At 40.8% G+C, this 16,777-nt stretch overlaps 1 protein-coding gene across 10 annotated transcripts in view; it reads left to right on the top strand.

Moving 5' to 3' along the window:
• Positions 1 to 15,361, top strand: part of LOC110950279 (neuronal cell adhesion molecule-like) — an 85,313-nt gene extending 69,952 nt beyond the window's left edge. For 4 of the 10 annotated variants that reach the window (XM_022192756.2, XM_022192759.2, XM_022192762.2 and 1 more), the window contains 14 exons: positions 738 to 839; positions 1,420 to 1,617; positions 1,879 to 1,949; positions 2,211 to 2,436; positions 2,564 to 2,679; positions 2,795 to 2,999; positions 4,721 to 4,843; positions 5,247 to 5,423; positions 7,017 to 7,076; positions 7,310 to 7,420; positions 8,955 to 9,116; positions 9,812 to 9,943; positions 10,252 to 10,330; positions 13,229 to 15,361. In XM_022192756.2, the coding sequence (XP_022048448.1) occupies positions 738 to 839; positions 1,420 to 1,617; positions 1,879 to 1,949; positions 2,211 to 2,436; positions 2,564 to 2,679; positions 2,795 to 2,999; positions 4,721 to 4,843; positions 5,247 to 5,423; positions 7,017 to 7,076; positions 7,310 to 7,420; positions 8,955 to 9,116; positions 9,812 to 9,943; positions 10,252 to 10,330; positions 13,229 to 13,475 (2,009 nt within the window). In that variant the 3' untranslated portion in view covers positions 13,476 to 15,361. The remainder of the gene's footprint in view (positions 1 to 737; positions 840 to 1,419; positions 1,618 to 1,878; positions 1,950 to 2,210; positions 2,437 to 2,563; positions 2,680 to 2,794; positions 3,000 to 4,720; positions 4,844 to 5,246; positions 5,424 to 7,016; positions 7,077 to 7,309; positions 7,421 to 8,954; positions 9,117 to 9,811; positions 9,944 to 10,251; positions 10,331 to 13,228) is intronic. The other 6 variants (XM_051951476.1, XM_022192765.2, XM_051951473.1 and 3 more) reach the window with 5 other exon arrangements.
• Positions 15,362 to 16,777: the final 1,416 nt, after the last annotated feature.

Genomic DNA, 16,777 nt, shown 5'->3' on the forward strand with positions numbered 1-16,777 from the left:
GTCGCCTGAAGATGCGTTTTGTTTTTGACAATCACAGAGCATCGTGCTGTCTCTCTGTTCATTTTGACTCACCAGCATTGATTTGTTCTGTCCGTAAGGTGCTTTTTTTTCCCCCAAACATTCTTTTAAATAAGTTATATGTTTCTCCATTTTTGCAAAATCCATTACATTTGAATGCGTTAAGCCACTGGTGCAAATATTTAGATGAAGAAGTCACTATCGCACGTGAATGCAAACATAATTTGCGAAGCAGACATCTCCTCCGTTGCACCACTTGGGATATTTTCAAATGCACCATTTCCTCATCGCTCATATATTCCAAGCATGTGATTCACTTTATCATTGCAGTTCCAAAACATGAGCATCAATTTGAGCTCTCTAGTGAGCCTGAGACTCGATTTCATGCAGGGTGATTATGGAAGATTTTCAAGTTGAGCATCAGTCACTATGCATGACGCAGCGTCAGCATGTGCATCACGGGACAAACAGCTCTGCCAAATGGAACGTGTAAAGGAATGAAAGGGTATCTAAAAGGTGTGCTTGGTGAAATCAACAAACTTGGCATTTATCGTGACTCTGGTGTCCCAGAAAAACACGGCTGAGATATGCTCTCTTGTTTTTGCTTCATCTTGTCATGGCATGAACCCTTCATATTCTGTAACTGCGAAATGAAGTCGGTGTGAATATAATCCCAGGCGCATGTGTTGATGTTGCTGCCGATGTTGTATTTCCCCCAGAGCATCCCGACCCACCGACTGACCTCGAGCTGACAGACCAGAAAAAGAGGAGTGTTCAGCTCACTTGGACCCCTGGGGATGAACATAACAGTCCTATTCAGAGTATGTGTGTCTGCGCCTGTGTGTGTGTGTGTGTGTGTGTGTGTGTGTGTGTGTGTGTGTGTGTGTGTGTGTGCGTGTGCATTTGTGTTATTTGGCTGACTTTCTGTGTGGGATTTTTGACCCTAAATAATGTGATTGTGCTATTAATAGCGAATAAAATAAGTAGGAGGTAGTAGCTTTTCCATTGTTTAGATATTTGACATTTAGCTTGCTCTCCTGAACAGAGATTGAATTTACGTGAACAAAATGTAAGAAATGCATAATTACAATCAGATACTAACAATTAACACAGTAAAAAACATCCTCAAATAATTTTTTGGGGAAAGCAGTGTACGTAGAAATGCCTCCAACCTCTACTGCAGCATAATTAGCTTGCTCAGCAAGTTGCAAACCCTCATGAAAACCTGGCTAAATCCACTATTTCCTTGAAGCTTCAAAGCACTGCCACAAGTGGCATATTTTGGCAGCCTGTGCTTTTCGAGTTAGTTTCCAAAAACAAAAACCTGAGGGCATTTATTCCTCTTATGCAAATATATTGTTAAGTTTTATGTAAAATAATGAACTTGTTTTATTTTGAAAGAATTTCTGATCCAGTATGAGGACTCCCTGCACCATCGAGGTCACTGGCACAATCTCACAGAGGTCCCTGGAACCAGGACAACAGCTCACCTCAAACTGTCACCCTACGTACACTACACCTTCAGAGTTCTGGCTCTAAACGCGATTGGCCCCAGCCGCCCCAGCTTCCCCTCCAGAATGTACAGGACCGATCCTGCAGGTATGGAATCAGCTGAATAATTGTATTTCACATGTAAATTACTGCAATTCTGCATCTGCCACCCCCCAAAAATTGCATTAAAATTACATAAGTTATCTTTGGACTCAAAGCCATTTTATAAGTAAATACAGTAAAATATGAATAATAAATAAATGTATCTGCTTGAACTGAATGTTTAATACAGAAGTAAATTAGTAAACTACAGCGAAAGGTTTTGCTTTGGTCAATTGTTCATTTTGTCTTTGATAATATATTTTCCAGCCCCAGATGAAAACCCAACAGGTGTAGAGGGATTTGGAACAGAACACAACAATCTTGTAATCTCCTGGAAGGTAATAAAGTAGTATCACGTAGTATCATCAGTATGTCATAATCCTCAGGTATTTACTGTTGTTCAGGGAGTACCATGATACACCACATCTCCTTGTACTTTGTAATTGTCTGGTCTTATGAGCTTCTTTTTGTTCTGCTTTCTTTTTTTCCATCTTGATTTATTGTCAGTCATCAGACCTATATACTGTTGTGTACTGCTACTTGTTTTCTGCCTAAGTGTTTTATTGGACAATATATATTTGAAACTTTCTCCTCTGCAGCCACTGTCAGGCTTCCAGGCTAATGGCCCAGGGCTTCACTACAAAGTGATGTGGAGGCAGAAAGCGCTGGACAGTGATTGGACCACAGTGACTGTGGCCAACAACTCCAAGTTTGTTGTGGTCGGAACGCCCACGTTTGTTCCATATGAGCTGAAAGTTCAGGCTGTAAACGACCACGGAGAAGGACCTGAGCCGAAGATTGCCGAAGGCTACTCAGGAGAGGACTGTGAGTTTCACTGACTCCATAGACTCAGAAAAAAGCGACGCTGGCTGTGTGCCCTATGACACTGATTCAATATGTTTGTCTTTTGCATTTAGCTGTTGTTATATTATGCTTCTTGTCTGTTGCACAGTGCCGATTGCAGCACCAGAAAATGTGCAGGCTATAATAGTAAACAGCACCCTGGCAAAGGTGCACTGGGATCCTGTTCCTTTTCACTTAATACGAGGACATCTCAAAGGATATAAGGTGCAGTATGATGGACCAGTTACAGTGCAGCATATACACCAACCCGACTAACCCTAATGTGTACACACACAATCATCCACAAGGTCAGTGAGTGTATATTACCTGTGCCTTGCAGGTGTATTACTGGAGAAAGCACAGCCTCCACAAGCACAACCCTGATCACATGGAGAAGGACATCCTGACCTTCAGCGGGAACCACACCCACGGCATGCTGCCTGGTCTGCACCCTTTCAGCCTCTACTCATTCAATGTCAGGGTCTTTAACGGCAAAGGAGAGGGTCCCCCGAGCCCAACCCAGCAATTTAAGATGCCAGAGGGAGGTAAGAGAGGGAGGAAACACTTATTCTGTATGTAACTTTTTCATATGAGAGCTGACATTATTGCATTTTTATTAATGGTAAAGAGGTACTCAACATTCAGTGTCATGTTGAGGCCTAAATGTCATATTATGAACAGTTACCAAATACTAACTGATGATTTTCCAGACATTAATGATTTATGTGGGTAAAACCAAATGTTCCAGATGGTTTGCTACACAGATCCATCTTAAAAGTTGTAAATGGAAAAGGAGGCACTTTCAAAAAAAATATTTGCCAAGTGATTGGATGAACCACCAGCCTGACATCATCTATCACAGTCTGAATCACACCATAAAACAGAGCCGTAGCTGCCAGTGATTCCTCAACGGATGCTGATATGTCAGAGCAACTGTAGATCGGCTCCAAGCACATAGTCTGAAGCTTGGCTAGGTGGGTTATCTCATGATTGCACAAATCTCTTGGCAATTCAGCTGCCCCGCAAGGTAGTGTGGATATTGCATAACTCTCTGAACCCCAAAGCCTTCTGACAGGTTTATCTTTAAAAAATCACCAAAATGACACGATATATCAGAGCCAGAAACTATAAAAACAGGAAGAATCTTTGGGTTTTCAACAACCCCACAGTCTTTGAACCACTCATATTCTGCTTTATTATAAAACTCAACCACATTTACACTTTAAATTGTGATTTTCTACGATTTTCAAACCTATTTTGGTAACAAGATTCTGGTAAAAAAAGCAACTGAAAAATACGCATTCCTCACAAGCCATTAGTGGCTCAGCTGCGACGTCCAGTCAAAAAAATTTAGGGACTTTACTGTGTCATACTGAAAAGAAGACACTTTCGAGTACTTTTAGCCATTGCTGTAAAGTGTCCATATAAGTGCAGGACTTTATATTTCAGTGAAAAATGAGCCCACACAGAGCAAAAATGCGACAGGTGTGAAAAGCATACAACTTCACTAACCTTTGATAATACAAACTTGATGAAGTGAGATCTGAAAATTTAGCATTTAATCAATTATAAAACCTTTACAATGGTAGAAGTTGTGACTCAACTTTAGACTCCAGCTGATGGTCAGTTATTTATAAATGAAAAATATTTTATAGAAGTTTCCTTGAAGTAATAAAAATGCACTTATGTGAATAGTATTTTGTTTCTGATATATTTTATTGTTCATTCTTAAATGCACGGCTACTTCTGTCAGTAAAAAATCCAAAATCTACAAAGATGTAGATGTTTTTCATTTCAAAGTGTTACTGCTGGGAACAAGACGTGTTTTGCTTCAATGAAAAGTCTCAGTGGATGTAGACTGGAGGCTTCAAATTTCCACATCACACATGTTTAAGGACCATGACCGGCTTTCAAACTAGTTGTAATGTCGCAAGCAGTGCTTGTAAGTACACGTTTCAAACTGAGATTTATGGCAAGCACAAAGAAACCTTCCCCCTTAAGCAGGAGGAATGTGAAAGCGCCGACACACGGTGAAGGTCAAACATCCAAATGAACCAGAAATAAGCAAAACGCGTTTTGACTGGAGGAGGACTTAAAGTATTAACGTTGGACATTCTGCATAAAGAAAAACCCTGAAATGTTCAAGAAGGCTGACTCACTTCGTGCCTCATTTCAGTCGTTTATTTAAAGCATCATTTACAGTTGCAGTGCAAAGTTTTACTTTGACAAACTTGTGAAAGGTTTCATAATTCATGTCTTTCTGCAGTGCCGGGGCCTCCTACTTCGTTGTTGGTCTCTAACCCAAACCTGGACTCTCTGACCCTTGAATGGGGTCCTCCTCATGACCGCAATGGACACATTACTGGCTACACACTCAAATATCAGCCAGGTGAGGCTTTTTTCTATAACAAGTCAGGCTTTGTGTCATTGCCTAGCAAATGCCACCTTCCTTCATGTAGTTTGCAGTTTTGTATGTCATTCTTTCTCATGTCTTGTTCTGTCATTCTGGTGAGAATATTAGACAGAAAGTAGCAAAAATGAAGGCTTATAGCAGCATTTTATTTTGCCTCAAGTTCAACAACACAAATTAACAAATCAACTTTGGTCACTCCTACCTTCTATTTCTGAACCCTACACCTCTGTGCTCCAAATGCTCCCATTTCCACCTTCCTCATCCATGACGCTCCATCTGCAACCCCGCCCTCCTCATATCTCTATTCAACTTACCTGACTGCTTCCCAACTTCCACCCCCCATCCCATTATTCTTGTCGCCCATCCTTCGCCTCTGTAGTCAATAACTCCAATGAACTGGGCCCACTGGAGGAGGTGGCCCTGGCCGCCAATGAGACCTCAATCACTTTGCCCAACCTCAAGTACAGCACACGCTACAAGTTTTATTTGAGTGCCAAAACAGTCACTGGACCAGGCCCCGACATTACTCAGGAAGTTGTCCCCGTCATGGATGAAGGTAAGTCATCAAATACAGACAAGTAGAAGACTACTACCGAAATAACACTCATATTTATCCCACATGAAGCCTGCATGAGTATCGAAGCTGATGAATGTCGATTGTCTCTGCATAATTTAGGAAAGAGGATCCAAAAATCCCATCAATTTATCCATCATTTGGTGTCCTTCGAAAATCAGGAAACTCTCCAATACCCAACACATTGTTCCCTCAAAGTTGAACTGAAGATCAGAGATTGTATCTGATAGAGGAGAATATTAGTTGTATTACTGTAGGTTCATTTTTCTTATTCCTGAGGAGTAAATATTCACCCAATCTCAAACTCCACACATATGCATGATCTATAAGTCATCTCAGGAAACCAAAAATGGCCTCAGATACCGCCCTGATGAAGAGAAAAATAATGAATGTTGTATAAAATTTGGTGTACCGAAGAAAAGTTGTACAACATGTTTCCATTTTATTTGTATTACACACTGCTTATGCTGAAAAAAACATTTATGCAGTCAGTTTATTGATTAATTAACAGAAACGCTAGATGACAATTTAGAAGAAAGAGCATATTTTAAAACAAAATTGCTCAATGTTTGCTGATTCTAACAAATCAAATACAACAGAAATCTGTGGTTTTGGACAGCTAGTCTGACAAAACAAACAATTTTAAGACTTACTGGCATGTAATAGACAATAGCATGAATTCTCCAGAACGTAATGGAGCTTATTTGATCATGAAAATAATCGCATCAGACTGTTCCATCAGAATATGTGACTTGTGTATGTTAAATGTTCAGAATACTGCACAATATTTCATTTCTTTTTAGCCTTTTGCATTGCATGAAATACATAAGCTGTCCATCCATGTCCACGTTAAATTATATGAGTGTGATCCAGTTACATTGTTACACAAGATGACTCATGTTTACTACGCAGCTGCTGTCAGACTGAGCATCTTGTCTTTACTTGACTTTACCCTACTTGACTTTACCCTTACACAGCATGAACACATTACTGTCTCAGTGATATAAACGTGACGCAGGTTGGGGGCATAATGACCCCATGTCCTGTTGTTTCTCTGCATCTCTTTTCTCTGTACAAGCTCTAATATCATAGATTGACGTAGATGTGGCGTTGCACAGATACGGCCACACCCACCGCAAGCATGTCCTCCTCATCTTTGAGCAATTTCCCCCTCGCCTCTATCAAATTCTGCGACCCGCCAAAACGCTTGGCTGAGTTCAAAGCTGGGGAAAGTTCAAAGCCACATAGATAAAGATGCTGTGTGACATGTGCCTTTTTCATGCCGTGCGATAAAGCCAGATGAGTCTGCTCAAAGTGCTCGGCTGCTTTTTCAGTTTCTTTTTTTTTCCTTTCACTGCGCCTTTGGCTACTTTGACCCCTTCTTACCTCTTCCATGGCAGCTGCTGGCGACGCTTTCCTGCTGCATGGCAAGGGTTCGCTTGGCATGCCAATGAACTGTGCTCTCTGTGTATAATGACTTCAGTGTCTGCTCTGCTGTGAAAAAATGTTTGCGTCTCTGTGGGTGTCTCGTATGTGTGTGGTTCTGTCTTTACCCCCTCTTCATGTTGTTCACAGGGAACACCCAAACCTCTCATCCCATTGCATGGTCTCCACCGCGCCGTCCACCCCACAAGGGTACAGATTCTGTTGTGATTTCAGCAAAATTCAGTCATATGATTAGCTTTGTGTTTTTGGTGGTATGATGTCCAGATTTGCTACTGTGTAAGGTTGTGAGGGTCTCGATTCAGTGATGTTAAGAGCATGCAATGGGACTATAAATACAGCAGAGAATTAGACTTGCAGATTATAGGATTGTCCTTTGCATAGCAGGCATTTCTTGATGGTTGTCTTTTCTCTTGTGTGCTCAGCGAGTCCTTTTGGAAACGTTAGCTACGCCGTTGGTGACGACGGGGCCCTGATCAGTTGGGAGTACTGGGGCCTGGAGAAAAACGTTTATGTAGAATACGTAGTAAAAGACAGTAAGGAAAACAACACACCTACTTACGTGTCAGTTCCATGCATAGGTGGCAAGAGACTCCTACTTCATTATTGGCTTGTGCAGGTGAATAGAAATATTGGCTCATGTTGATGCTGGCTCCTGCCAAAGTAGACCCAGATGTGATAAACAAGCCTCTCTGTGATTGGATTGCTAATTACACAGCGCTGCTAATGTCTAGAACTGTGTGTGTTTCCCGTGACAATCTGGATGGAACTTTTGTAGACAAACATCATAAAAAGCAGCGCAAACATTCTTGTTATGCCAGCCGGGTCTGACTGAAGTGCTCTCCATTGTTTTTACTCACCTGCCGCGAGCATGAAAACCACAGTGCTGTTGTAGTATGGCTCTCTCGCACCTACTGTTTAATGGATTCAATTAGGGAAGATCATAATAATAGATTCCAGTAATTTAGAAAATTTTGTTATCAAAAGCGCAATCATGTGATCAGCAGTCACAGCACATTTCATATTAAGCTCATTACTGCATGAACGTGAACAAGTGGCCCCGACAGCGCAATGCACTGCACTTTAAGACAACTCATGCAGGTAGACAAAAACAGAATGAAACGGACAAGAAATCATCGCCAGTTTGGCAACACTTGTACAGCATTTAGACGAAGAGTTTCCAGCTAGCGACTGCGTTCATATCTGGCTTTGCTCTCATCATACAGAGCCTTGTGGTGCTGACTTAAATGGTCACAGATTAATTTAATTCGACATGGAAAATGAGAACTGTCGGAGTTTAATTTTGTATCAGGCATTGGAATTAATTTGCTCTTCCTGCAGTGTGAGTGTTGCGCATCTAGATGTTGTGCAGCCCCTCTCAAAAGTGTTAGGATTTTGACATACTGATGTGGCTAAATGATCCAACAATTCATCACAAAGAGGACATTAATGTGTCTCCATAAATTGTGCCTTAATCCTTTGTTTCGTGTACCATTTTGCTGAATGGTGCAAACCATGAGGGCAAGCTTTGTGCTAAATGCATTGACATACTATTAAAACCTGGACCAACAAAACCCAGTCCAATACAGAAACGCTGCAAGTCGAACAGAACACAATGGAAATGAATAATAGAACCACAGCTTTGTAAAGTATTGTATATGATGGGCATATTTGTCTCCCTGGACTATTGTGTTGTTTGTACCTCATTTCCAGTGTCTTCTGTGGACCGTGCAGCTGTTCTGGACTCTACGATATTTACCCATTCAGCTTTTTTAAAATGCTGCACATGTTGCCGAACTGCTGAAACGGTTTTTCTTGATTTGCATACTTTTTCTGAAGCTGCAGTGTGTTGAGCTTTCAGGGACACCATAATAATTCATTCAGAAACTTAATGGATTTTTAAAAACTCCATGAATATTAACTGTTGTCTCAAGTGTAATACCATAGCAGTAGATGCTTTTTTTTTTTTTTTAAAGCCAATTAGCTCCTAGAATGTCTGATCTTTACGGCCCAGTTGAATTTGTGCTCGCTCCCTCAAACATGCCTCTTTCATGAACGTCCCTCCTGCAGGTGAAGGAGAAGAGGAGTGGCAGAAAGAGCTGGTGAATGGCTCTCAGAACTTTATGCTGAAAGGCTTAAAGGAGGGCCTCTCCTATAGGGTGCGTTTGGTGACCAAGGGTCACCAAGACCAGCTGCTCCACTGCTCCGAGGAGCTTTTGGTCACGGTCCCAGGTGAGGCAGTTCCCAGGCGGTCGCCTCCGTCGTGATCCACCTGAGCCGAGCCTTGCACTGTGTAGAGTGTGTAGTAGTTTGTGCCGTTGTGTAATTCTACCCAGTTGAGCATGGGTTTAACAGATGTGTTGTGGTCACTCTGTATGCCAGGCATGTACTGTAGTGATGTAGAGGCATCATATAGCAGCATGCATGACTGTATGGTTTAATTTCAGCATATTTAATGTCAGTCTTGCTGTAGATTCGGGACTTTAAAAAAGCAGATATGCTAATATAGAAGGTCACTATGTGTTTAGTGTTGTAATCTCCAACCTAATATCGTCCACAGCAAACCTGCGTGTTTGTGTGTAATTGTGATTGTCTGTGTGTGTATGTGATTGTGTGCTTAGATTGTGTACTACTACCAATGTGGCTTCAAGTCACCATTAATATAATCCAGGAGTCTCCTAACTAACATGAAAGTTGTCTTTTTCAGTAACAATGTGAAATCACGATCCACTCATGGAGCGAAATTTCTAACTACTGTAGTAGACACATTATCTGCAAAAACAAAACGTAACCCTGACTTGTTGTTCCATATTTGTTTTAGCACATAATTATGGATAATTGAGTCTATTTCCCCCCTTGCCACTGGGGAAAAAATGGGAAAGGAGTGCATTTCTAAATGTTAACTCTTTCTCTCCTCTTCGGGCCAGCTGTGGCGAGCAGACAGGTGGACATCGCCACTCAGGGATGGTTCATTGGCCTCATGTGTGCCATCGCTCTGCTCATCCTGATTCTTCTCATAATCTGCTTCATCCAGAGGAATAAAGGAGGGAAATACCCTGGTGGGTAGCAGCACAACCACCACCATGCACCAACACTCTTACATAAAGTCACACTTTAATGCTTTTGGTTGGATTTGAGAATTAAAGTTTTGGTTATTTTTGCTCTCAAAACACACTAAACAGCCACAGATTGAAGACAGATTTCTACTAAAACGACGTCCTTCTCATGTTTTTGTATTCTAATTAGACATTTTTCTCATTCTTGCTGCCTATACACGATTCCATTTAAAGAAAAAAGAAGAAAAGAAATTCTCTCTGAGCGTGTTTTATAAGCTGGTTTGTCTGAATGCTTTCCTTTATCTTACCAGTCAAAGAGAAGGAGGACGCCCACACAGACCCAGAGTTCCAGCCCATGAAAGACGATGACTGTACTTTTGTGGAATACAGGTGAGAGAAAGTGCCCCGGCCTCTGGAGCCCCCAGAGCCCATTTTACCCATCAACCCTTGCCCTGTGCCCGCTTTCTGCCCAGATCTGCTCTCTCTCTCTCTGGTTGGGCGGGAGCTCTGCACTCCCTCCCTCTTCTCAACCCTTACAGCCGACAAATAAATGACCCAGAATCACGAATATCAAAATGTCATACCATCAAGAGGAAGTACCCGGGATCTGAACTTCCGCCACCGTGAAGCACAAGATTTTTATTTTTTTTTTGTCTGGGTTCTGGGACGTCCTGGATGCTGCTTGTCTTGGACTCTTCTGTGTGTGCTTCATATGGCATTGTGGTGTCATTTGAGAAGCAGGATTCTTCAGGTTTAAGGGATTTAGGGTTTTGGATGGTTTCAAATAAAACTGTCAGGAAAAAATCCATAAGCTAGATTCATTTGCAACACATCCTAAACCGACCCCAAGCATTGAATCCCATTCCAACTAATAAGCTATTCATATACATTGTATGTACAGTATATATAGTATTAACACTTTGCCTAGTGTATTGCTACTGACATACATGACCCTGATAGGATTGAAAACCACTGAAACCATCATTTCTGCTAACTGACAGCAGTTATCCAGCTATGCTTGTTAGCATCCTCTTTCTAGGCCGCTTCTCCAACCGCACGTCGAATAAAGAAGAATGAAGCACTTTAATTCTGTATATCTAGCATTTTTGAATATTGTTTTTTATAAGTCAATTTATAAGATGGTCTTGCTTTTATATTTTATATTCCTTTTTGTATTATGTATACATAAATCTGTTCAATGGATTTTATGCTGTGATAAATACATATATATATAGAAAAATATGTGATATGCATGGTTATAACATCTGATATACTGTATGAGAATTTGCTCTAGGCAATGATGTATTGGATGGGTTTATTATTTATATATAGATATACAGTATATATAAATATATATATGCATATGGATATAATATGAAACTATCCGCATGTTTGAGGGAAGCAATCGTGACTGACTGTGCAGGAGCTGGTTGATGCTGTTTTGAACAGGCCAGTAGCTATTCTTGACCAGTAGTAATTCTTACTGGATCAGACTGGGGACACACATTTTTATTTAGACCAGAGATCAAAACCAACAATATTGGAGTTTATCTCTTTTTACTGTGTATCTCTTTATACTCGATTCCAACTCCCACTCAAGACTAAGATCTTTAAAAACATGTCACAAATATATACTTTTACTTCAGAAAAGGCTTTAAATCTTCTTAGAACAACTAAAGAGTGTGGTCTTTTTGGGGGGGGGTCACTCAAAAGACTGAACAGTATGTTTGTTGGGAGATTTTATTCAGTGGCAGATTTGTTGTGTTTTTAAATATTTAATACACCAGGACGGTAAATGTACTATTGGCTTATTAACTTTGTCCATGTTCACTGTAATGAAGGAACATGTTGCCCAGTGAAACAATGTGACCCATATGTGTTTTTGAAGAGCAGTTGAGGTGTATGGTTAAAATTTATAAGCTCTATCAGACTATTCCTACTCAGACAATAATTATTTGTGGAATCAGTATATTATTGGTTTTGGTCTTGTTGATATTAAATTAGAAATCTACAGAAATTACACAACAGGAGGACCTCCCCAGTGGATATTAACTCAAAGAACAGTAGACAAATCACAAGGCAAAGTGTACAAATATTATAGTGCCTTTGTGAGAGTATTCTTTAAATCCATGCTGTTTCATTATGCTCAGCTGGAACCTTACAGTATGTCAATAAAGGCATAACTTAACTCAACTGAGCTGGTCTGTTTGACTGCAGGGGAGCAAACTTTAAGTTCGAACTGTACTTGTACTGTACGTGGCACGTTTACTTGTCAAAAGTGCCACGCTAATGTAGACATATTCAACCTTCTCAAGTGTGTGCATAGTGCAATAATGTGTGGGAATGACGGTTTGTGTGGGATCTCAGCTGGAGGTTCCCATCCGACCGCAAGGGATGTAGGTCTCAGGAAAGGTAAGGGACGGTGATGGTGTGTTGGAGGGTCGGGGCTCATCCTTTTTGTGAGTCTAGCATGTGAAAAAGGTCAGTGCCACTGAGTCACTGTGGAGAAAAACGCTCACCAGGTTTCACAGCTGTCATCAAGTTTAATATTTGGTCATAAAGCCTTCATCATGTGCAGTGCATAGATAAGTCATTCAAATCAGTCTTCTCTCTGTGTTAGTCCTTTCCCCTAAATGGATTCAGATTATTATCTACTGCGTTTCAGTTTCAGAACATTGCAGCATTATGATGGCTTTGTGATCATATCTCATTGATGTTCATGTATGTGGAATGTTTTCAACACTCTGATGTCCAAAGAAAACTTTCTTTGCAGACTTTTCATGCATTTTGCCAATTTGTGATTATTATCATGCTTGCTTCGGGGGGTGTTTGGCTGAAACCTTGCTTTCCAAGTTTTATTCACATCGTTGCGTTGGGTTTTCTGTTTCTCATCACAACCTCTGTCTTGGGGGAGGGAGGGCGGAAATGCTTTTGTCAAACAGCACATTTACCACTTCATATTTGGTTTCAGGGGGAATTTGAACAGGGTATGATTGCTTGAGCTTTATTCCCCCGTTGCTTGATGGAAACCAACTAATCATTCATAGCTTCCATTTTTTAGACATGGAGCAAGACAAATTCAAATGTGATTCTTGTGCAGTGAGCAAAAATGTTCCCTGCTACGCATTCATATGACTGACTTTGCCATTATCTACCAAATTCAGTCGGTTGTGGCAAAAGCGAGAATTGGCAGCTCAGTGCTCCATCTAAAAAAGTGATCACTAATCTCCTTGTTGCGTCTGTCACACCATCTCACCTGTAACACCTGCATGTTATTTTCTCCTTCAGTGACAATGAGGACCATAAACCATTAAAAGGGAGCCGCACGCCGTCTAATGGGACAGTTAAGAGAGACGACAGTGACGACAGTTTAGTTGACTACGGGGAAGGAGGAGACGGACAGTTCAACGAGGATGGCTCCTTTATCGGCCAGTATAGTGGAAAGAGTGCCAGCAGGGACACTGCTGAGGGCCATGAGAGCTCGGAGGCCCCGTCCCCTATAAATGCCATGAACTCCTTGAACTCTTTTGTGTAGCCAACAAGTCCTCACAGGCCATGTGAGGTGCTGCTCAGACTGCTCACATCCCCCTCGATCCCCACTTTTCTCTTAGAGGGCTGTCCCGACGCAGCATGGCTTTATGATCACACATCCATCCCCAGTTCCACACATGAGACTCGTTAAAGACACTGGAAATCTTTAGGGAGAAGCTTGGAAACTCATACCTACATAATTACCGCCTAAGCAGCATCTAGAAAGGAAGTAGCTCAACCGTAACTTTGATTTTAACAGTACACAAAATACCTGATGTTACCTAAATCCATATATTACTTAACACTTTGATATTAACAAGTGTTGCATTCTTACCTGAAATCTCATATAGACTATGCAGTGCTTGTCTGAACTATATTTGTTTATGTTGATGGTTATTATATTATGTGGTATGTTCAAATACTGTTCAGTGTCTACAGTAAATAGTTGTTACTTCATGTTTTTTTTTTTTCCAACACAGAAGCTTGTACCGGAATCTGTCATAATGTAATACATTCATGATGTAATGTATCAAATGGGTGTATTACATTCACCGTGATGCATTTACAATCCACAAGGCAGGTTTTGGGAGCAGTGCACACGGCATGCTTGAGACTGCTGCATTAATATGTCTTCATCTGTCACCACTGTCAGACTGCACCTATTAAGGAGGAATCTGAAATGCTGCATGGCATGTCACATGACCTCCCAACCTTTGCCCTGCATGTGACCTCCTCCTATGAGCTCAGTCTGAAGGCCAGTTGGGAGCACTGAGAGTGTAACAGCTTGCCTCAGTGCTCCCCTGCCGTGCTCCTTCAGCAGGTAGTGCCTTTTCTTCAAAACAATGATTCAGTTCTGAAGTCTCTTTCTGGAGTTCAATGATTGGAACAGAGACAACCGTACGACGGCAGAAGTTCAAAGGATGGATGAGGCAAACTTAACAAGAGGACTCTGAGGACGGAAGAATAATTCATACAAACTTGACATCTTTCTTTTTTTTCTGAGATGCCTCCCAATGCCTTGAGACACAGAACTGACTTTGATTCCTCCAAGAAGTGAAATGCACCTACATTGGATCAGATTAAAACATCGTTGAAATAACTTCTGGTGCATAAAGTCTACAGCCATTATGTACAGTACTAGATAGTATTTCTGCAGTGTATTAATGAATGGATATCTGTGAGGGTGTGTGTGTGTGTGTGTGCGCGCGGATGTGTGTACATTAGCTATTCAATTCCTATTAGGCAAAAGTGGTTCATTTGTACTAACTACACTTGAGGGCCTTTGGATGGGATCAAGATTTCTTTTCTCTTAACTTGCATCAAGTTTTATTTTTTTTTAAAGACCTGTAGAATATTTGTTGAATTTGTAAATACCATAATCGATTGTACAGGGACAAGAAGCAGCGTGTGAGGCAGCTTAAGCAGCAACATTGTGCATGATACGGCTTAACTTGTTGATAGGACTGTATTAAATATAGACTACTTGTAGAGAATGAATATAAATATATACATATATTCTTTTGTTTTCTTGCTGTGCACTGTGTACATTGTACTGTAACTAACTGGACAGAAAACTGCATATAAATTCAAAATCTGCTTGTTTTCTGATTTGCTTGGCAGCGAGTTACTTACTTTGGTTTTGTACAACGATATCATGATGCACCGAATTATATTATTCTGATTTGTATTGCTTCCATACAGTCCCGCTATACTCCTAAAATGATGCTCTTTTCTGACAATATTGCAAATGATTTTGTATTTAAGGAACAGATTTGTACTAACAGATACTTTCTTTGTCGCTATTTAAGTTTTTTTCCCTTCCTTTTAGTGCAAGTATGAAATTCAAACTACAGGATATACAATGAATGAATAAATAATTGTCTGGTTTAAGTTTTCAGACTCTTCACTTAAAATGTCATTGCCCTTTCTCGAAATAAATGACGCTCTTAATGGATTTAGACTCAGTGATTCATAAAAAAACAGTGTTACTCACTCTGTGCATGTTAAGTGCCACGTAACGCAGTCATAGATGATTCACTACTGAACAATAATACCACGTAAAAAGTGATGATGTGCCACTTCACTATGCTACACTGCAGTGGATTCTGGCGAAAAACGAATGCAATTAAGCACCAAGAGAGCAACTCACAAGTTAGAGCAACTCTGCTGGAGGAATCTCTCTTCTGTGGGGCTGCAAAAAACCCAGATTGTGCCCTTGTGTTAAAAGTTCACTCAGCAATACCCCTGCAAAACACTAATTAAATCTTCAGCAATGAATTGTGAGTAGTGTAACTCGTGTTGTGGGGTAAGAAATCCACATTTCCTGATGAATATGTAATGAAAGTCACAATAAATCCAAACAAAACATCAGATTTCAAGCTCCACACCACACAATCACACATCTACATCTCCAACTGCACAGTGCCCAAAAAAAACTGAGGGATGTGTTAACATGGATGCCTACACCTGCCTCAGTCTCCTTAGTGTGAAAAGTCTATAGGAAGGCCTTATGGAACACGACAGTTGGGCTCCGTCTTTTTGGCGCTCACTTGTGGCACCTCCACTTCCATTACAGTCATATTGTCAGAGTAATGGCTAGAGAGCAGCCTGCCATCTGGTGCATTATCACACAGCAATGAAGTCAGGAAGGCAACGAAGTCTGTCTATTTACCATCTTGGAAATACTTTCCGTCCCTCTGGCAAAGACTTTTCTGCCTTCTGTTCGTTCAGGTACGCTAATTCCTTTTCCCTGGTAAAGTTGTTTAGGGATATTTCATGGAATTGTTTGAAGTTAATAACAGCAGTGATAAATTGCTCCGTATATGTTAATTAATTGAGGATTTCCTATGTGAGGCTTGGCGCCGAGGAGAGTTTTCAAAAGGATGAGTGCATCACTGTCAACTGCAACGAGCTGCACTGAAATCTTCATTATTTTAACCAAAACAAATGACTCACGCTCAGCAGCAGGGTTCGCAAAGTACTTTTGACCTTCAGCGGCAGGATTCAGCCATCAATTTGTTTGTGTTTGACAGATTTTACCTCTTGACTTTACTGCCATCTAGTGATGAGAGGCAATTACACTGATGGTTGAGCCAAGCAACAGGCATTTAAAATCTCAATAAGAAATGCTGTATAATGCACATCCTAAAACTGTCCGTAGAACTGGCTTCTGATAATGCGATTGTTAGAAACTTTCACGAAAAGACAATACAACTATAATATGCAGAGACCACAACTGGACCATTTGCTGATATATTGTATTCAAATCACAATATGCACAATTACCCTACATTTTAGCTGACAGTC

This window comes from Acanthochromis polyacanthus, chromosome 8, assembly GCF_021347895.1.
Source record: "Acanthochromis polyacanthus isolate Apoly-LR-REF ecotype Palm Island chromosome 8, KAUST_Apoly_ChrSc, whole genome shotgun sequence".
In the NCBI taxonomy this organism is placed as follows: Eukaryota; Metazoa; Chordata; class Actinopteri; family Pomacentridae; genus Acanthochromis; species Acanthochromis polyacanthus.